Source organism: Oncorhynchus mykiss, chromosome Y (genome assembly GCF_013265735.2).
Source record: "Oncorhynchus mykiss isolate Arlee chromosome Y, USDA_OmykA_1.1, whole genome shotgun sequence".
NCBI lineage: Eukaryota > Metazoa > Chordata > Actinopteri > Salmoniformes > Salmonidae > Oncorhynchus > Oncorhynchus mykiss.
The window spans coordinates 46,115,266-46,130,116 of record NC_048593.1 but is presented as its reverse complement, the minus strand read 5'-3'; the positions used below and the strand labels follow the sequence as shown (position 1 = coordinate 46,130,116).

Sequence of the window (14,851 nt, the reverse complement as noted above, 5' to 3'; positions counted from 1 at the left end):
CAGCTGGAGGAGGTGGGGACACAGGATGAGATCTCCAAGGTCAACCATTAGAAGACCAGCTAGTTTAGAGCAGAGTAAGTCAGCTGGAGGAGGTGGGGACACAGGATGAGATCTTCAAGGTCAACCATTTTGGGGACTCTAACATCGGGGCTTTCTGTCATCCAATATAGAATGATTCTTATATTAGTTGCCCAGTAATAACTATAATAATAATAATAATGATAATAATAATAATAATAATAATAATAATAATAATGATAATAATATTGAAAGTGTATAGGCATTCCTCCTCCTCTTCTGAGGAGGAGTAGCGAGAAGGATCGGAGGACCAATGCGCAGCGTGGTAAGTGTCCATAACGTTTATTTAAAGACATAAACTGAACACTACAAAACAATAAACGTGAAACGAACTAAACCGAAACAGTACCGTGTGGCAACAAACACCCACGAAACACAAGTGGGAAAAGGCTACCTAAGTATGATTCTCAATCAGAGACAACTAACGACACCTGCCTCTGATTGAGAACCATACTAGGCCGAACACAGAAACCTAAACATAGAAAAACGAACATAGACTGCCCACCCCAACTCACGCCCTGACCAGACTAACACAAAGACAAAACAGAGGAATAAAGGTCAGAACGTGACAGAAAGTTAGGAAGTGGTAGTCTGCACTGGGGACGATCTGCAATACGCTCGTAACCAAGGTTGTTTTTTTGTTGTTCCAGATAAAAAACAGTTTATATATGGAGATGAAAAAAAGGTTTTGTCAGAAAAATAGAAATACATTTAAGTAAGTATAAACGTTTAGGTAATACAACGCCTTGGGAAAGTGTTCAGAACCCTTGACTTTTTACACATTTTGTTATTTTAAAATGGATTCAATAGTTTTTTCCCCCTCATCAATCTACACACAATACCACATAATGACAAACCATGTTTTTTTTCTCTTAAAAATATACTTATGTAAATGACACATTGACATAAGTATTCAGACCCTTTACTCAGTACTTTGTTGAAGCACCTTTGGCAGCGATTAGAGCCTTACGTTTTTCTTGGGTATGACACTACAAGCTTGACAAACCTGTTTTGGAGGTGTTTCTCCCATTCTTCTCTGCAGATGCTTTCAAGCTCTGTCAGGTTGGATGGGGAGCGTTGCTTCACAGCTATTTTCAGGTTTCTCCAGAGATGTTCGATCGGGTTCAAGTCCGGGCTCTGGCAGGGTCACTCAAGGACATTCAGAGACTTGTCCCGAAGCCACTCCTGCATTGTCTTGGCTGTGTGTTTCGGGTCAATGTCCTGTTGGAAAGTGAACCTTCACCCCAGTCTGAGGTCCAGAGCGCTCTGAAGCAGGTTTTCATGAAGGATCTCTCTGTACTTTGCTCTGTTCATCTTTGCCTCGATCCTGACCAGTCTCCCAGTCCCTGCCGCTGAAAAACATCCCCACAGCATGATGCTGCCACCACTATGCTTCACCGTAGGGATGGTGCCAGGTTTCCTCCAGATGTGACACTTTGCATTCAGGCCAAAGAGTTCAATCTTGGTTTCATCAGACCAGAGAATCTTGTTTCTCATGGTCTGAGAGTCTTTAGGTGCCTTTTGGCAAACTCCAAGCAGGCTGTCATGTTCCTTTTACTGAGGAGCGACTTCCGTCTGGCCACTCTACCATAATGGCCTGATTGGTAGAGTCCTGCAGAGATGGTTGTCCTTCTGGAAGTTTCTCCCATCTCCACAGTGGAACTCTGGAGCTCTGTCAGATTGACCATTGGGTTCTTGGCCACCTCCCCGACCAAGGCCCTTCTCCCCTGATTTCTCAGTTTGGCCGGCTCTAGGAAGAGTTTTGGTGGTTCCAAACCTCGTCCATTTAAGAATGACGGAGGCCACTGTGTTATTGGGGACTTCAATGCTGCAGACATTTTTTGGTACCCTTCCCCAAGATCTATGCCTCGACACAATCCTGTCTCAGAACTCTCCGGACAATTCCTTCGCCATCATGGCTTGGTTTTTGCTCTGACATGCACTGTCAACTGTTAGAAGTTATACAGACAGGTGTGTGCCTTTCCAAATAATTTCCAAACAATTTAATTTACCACAGATGGACTCCAAGTTGTAAAAACATCTCAAGGATGATCAATGGAAACAGGATTCACAAGAGCTCAATTTAGAGTCTCATAACAAAGGGTCTGAATACTTATGTAAATAAGGTATTTCAGTTTTTGTTTGTGTGCAAAAATGTCTCAAAACCTATTTTCACTTTGTCATTGTGGGGTATTGTGATGTCATTATGGGGTATTGCGTGTAGATTGCTGAGGATTCGTTTGTATTTAACCCATTTTAGAATAAGTCTGTAACGTAACAAAATGTGGAAAATGTCAAGGGGTATGAATACTTTCCAAAATAATTTTAACAGTGTTAATTCTTCTGCCAAAAGACATAGAAAGTAAATCCCAGCGTTCAAGATCCTGTTTCAGGCGGAGTGTCAGGAGAGGGACATTGGCTTTATCTTTGAAATCGATTCAATTTCAATTTCTGTGTACTCACTACGAAGCTCACATGACCAAATCGAGCTCCGTACTCTATAGCCTTGCGCCTCCCAAATCTGGTAACAATGCGGAAGGCGCTGTATAGCTCTGTATTGACATGATTGGTTGACGGTAGGTGGGGGCGGTACATCCTGTAGAAAACACAAACTCACTTCCTTGACAACAATTCTACACTGCTCCATGAAGCGCAAGGAGTATGAATGTCCTGACTTCTGCTGAGGTTTATCCCCGTAAATGCTAGACATCAGATTAACATTGCGCCCAGATGCACAGTGCACTTCTTCCAGAATGTGCTCTCTCTCCCGCCAAATTGTTTCATAACTTTGTTTGTAAAATTGTTTGTTTGATTGTTAGTGTACATGTATTACCAGTAGTATATTTACCATTAATTCCTATAATTTCTAATCTACTATGTTTATCACTATGGTTACGGTAATTTCTGTTAATTAATCAATATTATTATTCCAGTCTTTTACCCTTCCCATTGTCGGACAGGACACATTACTTGCAGAGTGCACAACCTATTCTACACTTGTAAGAACCACGTTTTGGTTTATTTCATTCCATTTCTGAGTTTTGTCAATTTAGTCGTTGTCTTATTTGGAGCGCTCCTGTCAATGTTGAGTAAGGACACACACCTGATTACACATATAAGTAGTCCTATAGGCTACCTGGCCTGTGCATAAATGTAGGCATATAAATGTGTCCATTTGGGGATATCTGATAGTTTTTCTGATTGGATTAACACACCACCACTAATGACCTGTGGAGCTTCTCAAAGTAATGTTTTCTTCACCTCAAAACGGCAAGCAAACAAAGTCTGTTTTTACATCAATTGAGAATTACAATAGTTACTCAATGTACATGAACAATCTTTCCAGCTCGCTCCCACAAAATGTCATGCTCTGATCTAGTGGGAATGTCATCAAATAGGCCTACCTGATTAGTTCTTATGTATTTACAAATGTATTTACAAAGCCCTTCTTACATCAGCTGATATCTCAAAGTGCTGTACAGAAACCCAGCCTAAAACCCCAAACAGAAAGCAATGCAGGTGTAGAAGCACGGTGGCTAGGAAAAACTCCCTAGAAAGGCCAGAACCTAGGAAGAAACCTAGAGAGGAACCAGGCTATGAGGGGTGGCCAGTCCTCTTCTGGCTATGCCGGGTGGAGATTATAACAGATCAGTGCTTGACTTGGACTGAAATAGGTTCCGGTACTCATTTTGGGTGCTGGTACTGTTTATATTTAGGTGCAGGAGCTCCTCAATACTTTTGATCTAATATTCTGTAAGAGGAACAGGAGCTCAAGCAGTAGAACATTTGAGGTGCCACCCAAGTCAAGCACTGCTCCTTATCCCTTGAGCAAATAGCCTACAGCTGTCTGTTTCCGAGCTCACGTTCTGCCCCTGAACAAGGCAGGTAACCCACTGTTCCCCAGTAGGCCGTCATTGTAAATAAGAATTTGTTCTTAACTGACTTGCCTCGTTAAATAAAAGGTCAAATAAAATAAAACAACTCTTAAGGGCTCAGAATTTGTATACAATTTTGCAAGTTCGCTAGAGCTTCTAGCCAGACCTAAGTTAAAAGTTGATACAATGTTTGAAGTTGGTTGCAGACAGGCCATGTTGGTTGCAGACAGGCCATGTGTAGCCAATGTGATTTATAGGAGATTTATTTTTATCAGGATATTTCTACCTGCAGGCTGCAATGTTCAAATTTTTTTCATTTGAATGTAGGCTATTTTTACATAGTTGGAAATAGAAGTTACTTTTTAGGTTTCTCATTTTCATTTAGATTTGGATAGAATGTAGATTAACGACATTACCATGATTTAGAGATAGGAAGACATTATCGAAATGTAACGAAACTGTTTCACAAAAAAATGTTCAAATGAAAAAACATAACTGACATTGGTAGAAATGGTAAGATAAATTGACATTCCACATGAGAAATGTTGCGACTCCTCGTGTAGCCTATTACCGACAACTTCAGGAGAGTAATAGCAGGATCTGCGAAATGCCAGCAGGAGCTGGAGGAGAATAGATGCGTCAGGTTAAGTTTTTTTTTCTTCTGGTTATCTAGATCTCTGGTGCCCTCTTGAGGCATTTGTCTTATTTCGTCAAACCGTAAGCTTAAAGCATCAAACAAGCTCAATGCTCATTGTTGATTTCATTAAACACATAAGGTGTGTCTATAAATGGAAAAATACACTGTTAAAATGTTTGACCAATAAATTGGTGGAAAGACTAAGATTTGTTTTAGTTGGGGAAAGACACACACAGCATGATGTTAAAGGATAAGCAGTCCGTTCACTCTGATATAATAAGCAGTATGTCCCAGTCATAAGAATACAAAAACACAACCATTAAGCATTTCCCAATCGAAATGTACAACTATTACTTCCCATTGCAAAAAAAACATTTCACATTTAGCACACAAAATAACCGGTGATCTAAAGTTTAAAGTGGAACTGTGTCACGGGCGTCCTCCTCTTCATCTGAAGAGGAGAGGCGAGAAGGTTCGGAGGACCAAAATGCGGCATGGTATATGTTCATGATGAATATTTACTAAAAGAAAACACTGAATACAAACTATACAAAAACAATAAACAAATAACGACCGTGACGCTAATGAGACCTGTGCTGACACAAGCAATCACCATAGTCAATCACCCACAACCCACAATGACAAAACAGGCTACCTAAATATGGTTCCCAATCAGAGACAATGACTAACACCTGCCTCCGATTGAGAACCATATCAGGCCCAAACACAGAAACAGACAAACTAGACATCCAACATAGAATGCCCACTCAGATCACACCCTGACCAAACAAAACATAGAAACATACAAAGCAAACTATGGTTAGGGTGTGACAAACTGACAGCGTTTTAGCTAAATTGCAGATATGAAACAAACAATCATAATACCAGTCCTAAATATCATATTCCCAGTTTATGCTACAAAACCAACTTTATAAGAGGTTTTTAAAAAAAATTCTATTTGACTTAACATTCCATGATGTACACTAAGGGATTGTTGGCAGAATAGATGGATGCAGTTCAATGCATGATTAATATAATTCACCAATTCATTGTTTGCTTCCTCCATTCGGGATACACTGTTTAAGTTTCAATGACTCAATCTTCTGGACAAATGTAACTAAGGCTGGGAATGTCAATCCAATCAAACTAGCAATGATCACAAGTCAGTCATAACGTGGCTAATAGGGTAGCGTATCTATTTATGTAGCAAGCTAAAAATACAGAGCCTAACGTTAGCTAGAGAGCTATCTAGCTGCTAGGAGGAGATCATGTCATGCCATTGGAGGAGGACCCTAACGTTAACTAGCTAGCTGCTAGGAGGATGTCATGCCATTGGAGGAGTGAATGAGTGACAGACTTTTCCCCCTCATATCGTTTTCCGGTGGCTATATACAGCTAGAGATGCAGTTGCCATTTGGTTAGCTAGCAAGAAGTTGAACGGCTGTTATCCAGTTAGCATAGCGCTTGCGTTCGTAAATTCACTCTGGCTATCTACTCTGATTTCAGAGCACTCTCGTTTGAGTGTGCCAGAGTGCAGAACAATTGAGGAATTTACAAATGCCTTAACACCGGCCAGTGTCAGTAAATGTAGGCAAAAAAAAGGTAGGTTATAACCAGCTCTGCTACGGCAAGTAAAATGGTCAGAGTGAGGTGTTCTCTCATTTGTGTCTCTCATTTGTGTCTGGAATTTCCTAGCTATTAAGCCAGCCAACTTTAGCCAGTTAGCTTGGGTGCTTGGTTGGGACAAGCATGCATTGGCAGGCAAGCTGCAGAAGGACGAGGAGGCTACAATTCCCCATTTTGACGGCCAACTAGCTGAACATTTTCAGAGGGTTTATCTAATGTTCCTTTCTTACATTTGAGCTAATTTTGCTCTAGCTAGCATTCGTTGTTGATCTTGTTGTTGTTGATGTGCATAACTGAGGGAGAAAGAGCCTACCTTTTCATGGTTGTCTGATCAATAGGACTGTAAAGTTCTCAAATGTAAGAGAACTCCAGTGGTATTTACATATTTACAGAAATCCATTCAGGTGTATTTTGTGGCTTTTGGTGAATGTGTTCTAATGATCTAAAGTCACGCTGTTGTTACTGCCTGTAAACACACAGTCCAGTTCATAGTGAATGATGACAGGCCCTACTGCCTGTAAACACACAGTCCAGTTCATAGTGAATGATGACAGGCCCTACTGCCTGTAAACACACAGTCCAGTTCATAGTGAATGATGACAGGCCCTACTGCCTGTAAACACACAGTCCAGTTCATAGTGAATGATGACAGGTCCTACTGCCTGTAAACACACAGTCCAGTTCATAGTGAATGATGACAGGCCCTACTGCCTGTAAACACACAGTCCAGTTCAAAGTGAATGATGACAGGCCCTACTGCCTGTAAACACACAGTCCAGTTCATAGTGAATGATGACAGGCCCTACTGCCTGTAAACACACAGTCCAGTTCAAAGTGAATGATGACAGGCCCTACTGCCTGTAAACACACAGTCCAGTTCAAAGTGAATGATGACAGGCCCTACTGCCTGTAAACACACAGTCCAGTTCATAGTGAATGATGACAGGCCCTACTTCCTGTAAACACACAGTCCAGTTCATAGTGAATGATGACAGGCCCTACTGCCTGTAAACACACAGTCCAGTTCATAGTGAATGATGACAGGCCCTACTTCCTGTAAACACACAGTCCAGTTCATAGTGAATGATGACAGGCCCTACTGCCTGTAAACACACAGTCCAGTTCATAGTGAATGATGACAGGCCCTACTTCCTGTAAACACACAGTCCAGTTCATAGTGAATGATGACAGGCCCTACTTCCTGTAAACACACAGTCCAGTTCAACGTGAATGATGACAGGCCCTACTGCCTGTAAACACACAGTCCAGTTCATAGTGAATGATGACAGGCTCTACTTCCTGTAAACACACAGTCCAGTTCAACGTGAATGATGACAGGCCCTACTGCCTGTAAACACACAGTCCAGTTCATAGTGAATGATGACAGGCCCTACTTCCTGTAAACACACAGTCCAGTTCATAGTGAATGATGACAGGCCCTACTGCCTGTAAACACACAGTCCAGTTCAACGTGAATGATGACAGGCCCTACTGCCTGTAAACACACAGTCCAGTTCAGAGTGAATGATGGCAGGCCCTACTGCCTGTAAACACACAGTCCAGTTCATAGTGAATGATGGCAGACCCTACTGCCTGTAAACACACAGTCCAGTTCAGAGTGAATGATGACAGGCCCTACTGCCTGTAAACACACAGTCCAGTTCATAGTGAATGATGGCAGGCCCTACTGCCTGTAAACACACAGTCCAGTTCATAGTGAATGATGACAGGCCCTACTTCCTGTAAACACACAGTCCAGTTCATAGTGAATGATGACAGGCCCTACTGCCTGTAAACACACAGTCCAGTTCATAGTGAATGATGACAGGCCCTACTTCCTGTAAACACACAGTCCAGTTCATAGTGAATGATGACAGGCCCTACTTCCTGTAAACACACAGTCCAGTTCAACGTGAATGATGACAGGCCCTACTGCCTGTAAACACACAGTCCAGTTCATAGTGAATGATGACAGGCTCTACTTCCTGTAAACACACAGTCCAGTTCAAAGTAAATGATGACAGGCCCTACTGCCTGTAAACACACAGTCCAGTTCATAGTGAATGATGACAGGCCCTACTTCCTGTAAACACACAGTCCAGTTCATAGTGAATGATGACAGGCCCTACTGCCTGTAAACACACAGTCCAGTTCAACGTGAATGATGACAGGCCCTACTGCCTGTAAACACACAGTCCAGTTCAGAGTGAATGATGGCAGGCCCTACTGCCTGTAAACACACAGTCCAGTTCATAGTGAATGATGGCAGACCCTACTGCCTGTAAACACACAGTCCAGTTCAGAGTGAATGATGACAGGCCCTACTGCCTGTAAACACACAGTCCAGTTCATAGTGAATGATGGCAGGCCCTACTGCCTGTAAACACACAGTCCAGTTCATAGTGAATGATGACAGGCCCTACTTCCTGTAAACACACAGTCCAGTTCAGAGTGAATGATGACAGGCCCTACTGCCTGTAAACACACAGTCCAGTTCATAGTGAATGATGACAGGCCCTACTGCCTGTAAACACATAGTCCAGTTCAGAGTGAATGATGACAGGCCCTACTGCCTGTAAACACACAGTCCAGTTCATAGTGAATGATGACAGGCCCTACTGCCTGTAAACACACAGTCCAGTTCATAGTGAATGATGACAGGCCCTACTGCCTGTAAACACACAGTCCAGTTCATAGTGAATGATGACAGGCCCTACTGCCTGTAAACACACAGTCCAGTTCAAAGTGAATGATGACAGGCCCTACTCCCTGTAAACACACAGTCCAGTTCATAGTGAATGATGACAGGCCTGTGTGGCAAATGGCTTGTTTCTATAAAGGCCTACTGTAGCTCTGATTGGCTATAACCCACCGGTCTGTGTGGACTCTGGTCCTGGACGAGACAGATGTTTTTATTTGGTTTTATTTACGGCAGTGTTTATTAATTGTCCACCGCCTCCATATTGCAATATAATGTTCACATGCTTTAGTATACGTAATTCCCAAAACGTTCTAAGAATTTAAGTAGAAGTGAAAATGACCATATCTAAGCCGGTCGTTTGCTAGAAAATGTTGTTTTTTTAAAAGTGCCATATTATTCCTGGGGTTGTATATGAACTGATGATAACAATATTTAATGTTGCTAAAATGCTGTCAGTTTCCATACTCTTTTATAACAACGATCACACCCATTAAGTTGGTTGATTCCATTGTCACTCCAAAATGTTCCCCTAATAAAGTTGAATGGCAGATGACTGAGCGAGCTAGATTTATCTCCCCAGAGACCAGTAAAGAAAATCAACATTTCACTGTTTCTGAATGGCTAAGGAATCCATACGTTGTTCTGAAATATGAACACAGAAATACTGGACATTTTGAACTGTTATTATGGTGCTGATTTGACAAAATTGTAATCATGGTCTTGAAATGGACTCACATTTTTCTGGTCTCAGACCCCTTGACCCCCTCCCAGTCTCGGTCTTGATTCTGTCTCACCGGTAGGGCCCAGACCGTTTACCACACCGAATAGTGTTCCAACACAATCTCTTCTACAGAGAACTGCTTTTTCCAATTCAGCAGCAAATTCTATTTTAGATTTCAACTGTTGGAATATGTAGATTCTCAAAGAAGGTGTTGAATAAGGTAGCATTACCAGCATGTATATCCAAGTTACTAGATCCGTCCAATAAGGTAGCATTACCAGCATGTATATCCAAGTTACTAGATCCGTCCAATAAGGTAGCATTACCAGCATGTATATCCAAGTTACTAGATCCGTCCAATAAGGTAGCATTACCAGCATGTATATCCAAGTTACTAGATCCGTCCAATAAGGTAGCATTACCAGCATGTATATCCAAGTTACTTGATCCGTCCAATAAGGTAGCATTACCAGCATGTATATCCAAGTTACTAGATCCGTCCAATAAGGTAGCATTACCAGCATGTATATCCAAGTTACTAGATCCGTCCAATAAGGTAGCATTACCAGCATGTATATCCAAGTTACTAGATCCGTCCAATAAGGTAGCATTACCAGCATGTATATCCAAGTTACTAGATCCGTCCAATAAGGTAGCATTACCAGCATGTATATCCAAGTTACTTGATCCGTCCAATAAGGTAGCATTACCAGCATGTATATCCAAGTTACTAGATCCGTCCAATAAGGTAGCATTACCAGCATGTATATCCAAGTTACTAGATCCGTCCAATAAGGTAGCATTACCAGCATGTATATCCAAGTTACTAGATCCGTCCAATAAGGTAGCATTACCAGCATGTATATCCAAGTTACTAGATCCGTCCAATAAGGTAGCATTACCAGCATGTATATCCAAGTTACTAGATCCGTCCAATAAGGTAGCATTACCAGCATGTATATCCAAGTTACTAGATCCGTCCAATAAGGTAGCATTACCAGCATGTATATCCAAGTTACTAGATCCGTCCAATAAGGTAGCATTACCAGCATGTATATCCAAGTTACTAGATCCGGCCAATAAGGTAGCATTACCAGCATGTATATCCAAGTTACTAGATCCGTCCAATAAGGTAGCATTACCAGCATGTATATCCAAGTTACTAGATCCGTCCAATAAGGTAGCATTACCAGCATGTATATCCAAGTTACTAGATCCGTCCAATAAGGTAGCATTACCAGCATGTATATCCAAGTTACTAGATCCGTCCAATAAGGTAGCATTACCAGCATGTATATCCAAGTTACTAGATCCGTCCAATAAGGTAGCATTACCAGCATGTATATCCAAGTTACTAGATCCGTCCAATAAGGTAGCATTACCAGCATGTATATCCAAGTTACTAGATCCGTCCAATAAGGTAGCATTACCAGCATGTATATCCAAGTTACTAGATCCGTCCAATAAGGTAGCATTACCAGCATGTATATCCAAACTTGTGAGTAAAAGTTATGAAAGCATAAATTGATCTCTAAATCATCAATACATTTGTTTAGCAGCTCGTTATTTATCTCGGGAATGGTTTGATTTGCAGTTCTCTGATGAAGCTGGTGTGCTAATGTTTTCCCTGATTTCTCTCCATGGTCATGATTTTGGTATTGAGATTTACTAATACGATTTCCAGCTTGTTTAGTTGAAAAAAAATAAACCTCTGTCTGAAGTGTCAAATGTTGTTCTGGTAGATCTTCAAGTAGCCACTCTTTGCCTTGATGACAGCTTTGCACACTCTTGGCATTCTCTCAAATTGAGATGGTTTGGGAGTCGGATCGCAGAGTGAAGGAAAAGCAGCCAACAAGTGCTCAGCATATGTGGGAACTCATTCAAGACTGCTGGAAAATAATTCCAGGTGAATCTGGTTGAGAGAATGCCAGAGCAGACTCTTGACATTGTTGAAAGCGGTACGGTCACGAGCAACGCTGGGGAAATTGAGATCGGTGCTCCTTTGCATCAAAGAGGGCCACATTTTCTGGCACGCTGAAGAACATCAATATCCTGGTAGCTTAGCCACAAGGTCACAAGGTTTTTCCACCAGGCTAATTCACCTGTTCTATTCTGATTCACCTGTTCTATTCTAATTCACCTGTTCTATTCTGATTCACCTGTTCTATTCTGATTCACCTGTTCTATTCTGATTCACCTGTTCTATTCTGATTCACCTGTTCTATTCTGATTCACCTGTTCTATTCTGATTCACCTGTTCTATTCTGATTCACCTGTTCTATTCTGATTCACCTGTTCTATTCTAATTCACCTGTTCTATTCTGATTCACCTGTTCTATTCTGATTCACCTGTTCTATTCTGATTCACCTGTTCTATTCTGATCTATTCTGATTCACATGTTCTATTTTAATGCAGAACTCTGCGGCCAGGACCTACACCCAGAGTGCTGTGAGGATGGGTGTGGTCCTGGACCCGGCTCTTACCTGGGAGGTCAGGTACTCCATCGAGGCCGGGAACAGCGAGGGCATCTTCCAGGTAGGATGGAAGTCAATTGACAATCCATTAGGGCTCTGCTCATAGGGGTCTGGCCAAAAGTAATGCACTATTTAGGAAACTGGGTGCCATTTTGGTGCCATTCTCTGTCCAGTAATACAAAATATCACTTAAATTCTCTGTTGTTTTGGAATCAATACGGACCAGCCTAGATCGACTGTGTAAAGTAAGTAGCCTTGACTAGTCTGATCCAGAATGTATCAAAGGAGCAGGAGTCTATCTCCTGTTACTGTAGTGTGAGACAGCTTGATGTACTAGTCTATCTCCTGTTACTGTAGTGAGACAGCTTGATGTACCAGGACACCCCCTGGACAGGACAGGACACTAGTCTATCCCCTGTTTCTGTAGTGTGAGACAGCTTGATGTACCAGGACACCCCCTGGACAGGACACTAGTCTGTCTCCTGTTTCTGTAGTGTGAGACAGCTTGATGTACCAGGACACCCCCTGGACAGGACACTAGTCTATCTCCTGTTTCTGTAGTGTGAGACAGCTTGATGTACCAGTACACCCCCTGGACAGGACACTAGTCTATCTCTTGTTACTGTAGTGAGAGACAGCTTGATGTGCCAGGACACCCCCTGGACAGCACACTAGTCTATCTCCTGTTTCTGTAGTGAGACAGCTTGATGTACCAGGACACCCCCTGGACAGGACACTAGTCTGTCTCCTGTTACTGTAGTGAGACAGCTTGATGTACCAGGACACCCCCTGGACAGGATGCCTAAACCCCCAATCTGCTCAATGCTGAATGACATCGGGTCCCATTTTTACAGTCTTCGGTATGACTCGGCCCGGGGATCAGACTACAAACCTTCCAACACTCTAACTACAACTACAACTCTAACTACAAGGCCAATGAGTCGCGTCGACTGGTAGATTGATTGTGTAGTGAAACTCATTTTGACCAAGGCCCTTTCCTTTTCATGTCCTTCCCTTCCCCATAGATGTAATATGGTGCCAATTTGGACGCATATTTAAATCTGTCTGTTTTGATTCCCTAATTTTGGACGGATCTAGTAATGATATGTATCTGTCGTCCCAGGCTGAGAACCTGGTGCTGGGGGACTTCAGCTTCCTGAGGGTGCAGACCAACGGAGGCAGTGGAGGTACCTTGAATCGGGAGGTGCAGGACAATTATACACTGACGGTGAGGATATACACACACACGCACGCACGCACGCACGCACGCACGCACGCACGCACGCGCACGCACGCACGCGCACGCACGCACGCACGCACGCACACACACACACACACACACACACACACGCACGCACGCACGCACGCACGCACACGCACACGCACACACGATGAACCGGGAGGTACCCTGACCTTAGTATGTCTATTTATATTTATTATGGATCCCCATTAGTTCCTGCCAAGGCAGCAGCTACTCTTCCTGGGGTTTATTATGGATCCCCATTAGTTCCTGCCAAGGCAGCAGCTACTCTTCCTGGGGTTTATTATGGATCCCCATTAGTTCCTGTCAAGGCAGCAGCTACTCTTCCTGGGGTTTATTATGGATCCCCATTAGTTCCTGCCAAGGCAGCAGCTACTCTTCCTGGGGTTTATTATGGATCCCCATTAGTTCCTGCCAAGGCAGCAGCTACTCTTCCTGGGGTTTATTATGGATCCCCATTAGTTCCTGTCAAGGCAGCAGCTACTCTTCCTGGGGTTTATTATGGATCCCCATTAGCTCCTGCCAAGGCAGCAGCTACTCTTCCTGGGGTTTATTATGGATCCCCATTAGTTCCTGTCAAGGCAGCAGCTACTCTTCCTGGGGTTTATTATGGATCCCCATTAGTTCCTGCCAAGGCAGCAGCTACTCTTCCTGGGGTTTATTATGGATCCCCATTAGTTCCTGTCAAGGCAGCAGCTACTCTTCCTTGGGTTTATTATGGATCCCCATTAGTTCCTGCCAAGGCAGCAGCTACTCTTCCTGGGGTTTATTATGGATCCCCATTAGTTCCTGCCAAGGCAGCAGCTACTCTTCCTGGGGTTTATTATGGATCCCCATTAGTTCCTGTCAAGGCAGCAGCTACTCTTCCTGGGGTTTATTATGGATCTCCATTAGTTCCTGCCAAGGCAGCAGCTACTCTTCCTGGGGTTTATTATGGATCCCCATTAGTTCCTGCCAAGGCAGCAGCTACTCTTCCTGGGGTTTATTATGGATCCCCATTAGTTCCTGTCAAGGCAGCAGCTACTCTTCCTGGGGTTTATTATGGATCCCCATTAGTTCCTGCCAAGGCAGCAGCTACTCTTCCTGGGGTTTATTATGGATCCCCATTAGTTCCTGCCAAGGCAGCAGCTACTCTTCCTGGGGTTTATTATGGATCCCCATTAGTTCCTGTCAAGGCAGCAGCTACTCTTCCTGGGGTTTATTATGGATCCCCATTAGTTCCTGCCAAGGCAGCAGCTACTCTTCCTGGGGTTTATTATGGATCCCCATTAGTTCCTGCCAAGGCAGCAGCTACTCTTCCTGGGGTTTATTATGGATCCCCATTAGTTCCTGTCAAGGCAGCAGCTACTCTTCCTGGGGTTTATTATGGATCTCCATTAGTTCCTGCCAAGGCAGCAGCTACTCTTCCTGGGGTTTATTATGGATCCCCATTAGTTCCTGCCAAGGCAGCAGCTACTCTTCCTGGGGTGTATTATGG

General features: G+C 43.1%; 1 protein-coding gene across 1 annotated transcript in view; it reads left to right on the top strand.

Annotated features, from left to right (window-relative positions):
- The first annotated feature begins 12,048 nt into the window (after positions 1-12,048).
- Positions 12,049-14,851, top strand: part of LOC110510923 (protocadherin Fat 3) — a 313,201-nt gene continuing 310,398 nt past the window's right edge. The window contains exons 1-2 of the mRNA XM_036967730.1: positions 12,049-12,174; positions 13,237-13,341. Coding sequence (XP_036823625.1) covers positions 12,049-12,174; positions 13,237-13,341 — 231 coding nt within the window. The remainder of the gene's footprint in view (positions 12,175-13,236; positions 13,342-14,851) is intronic.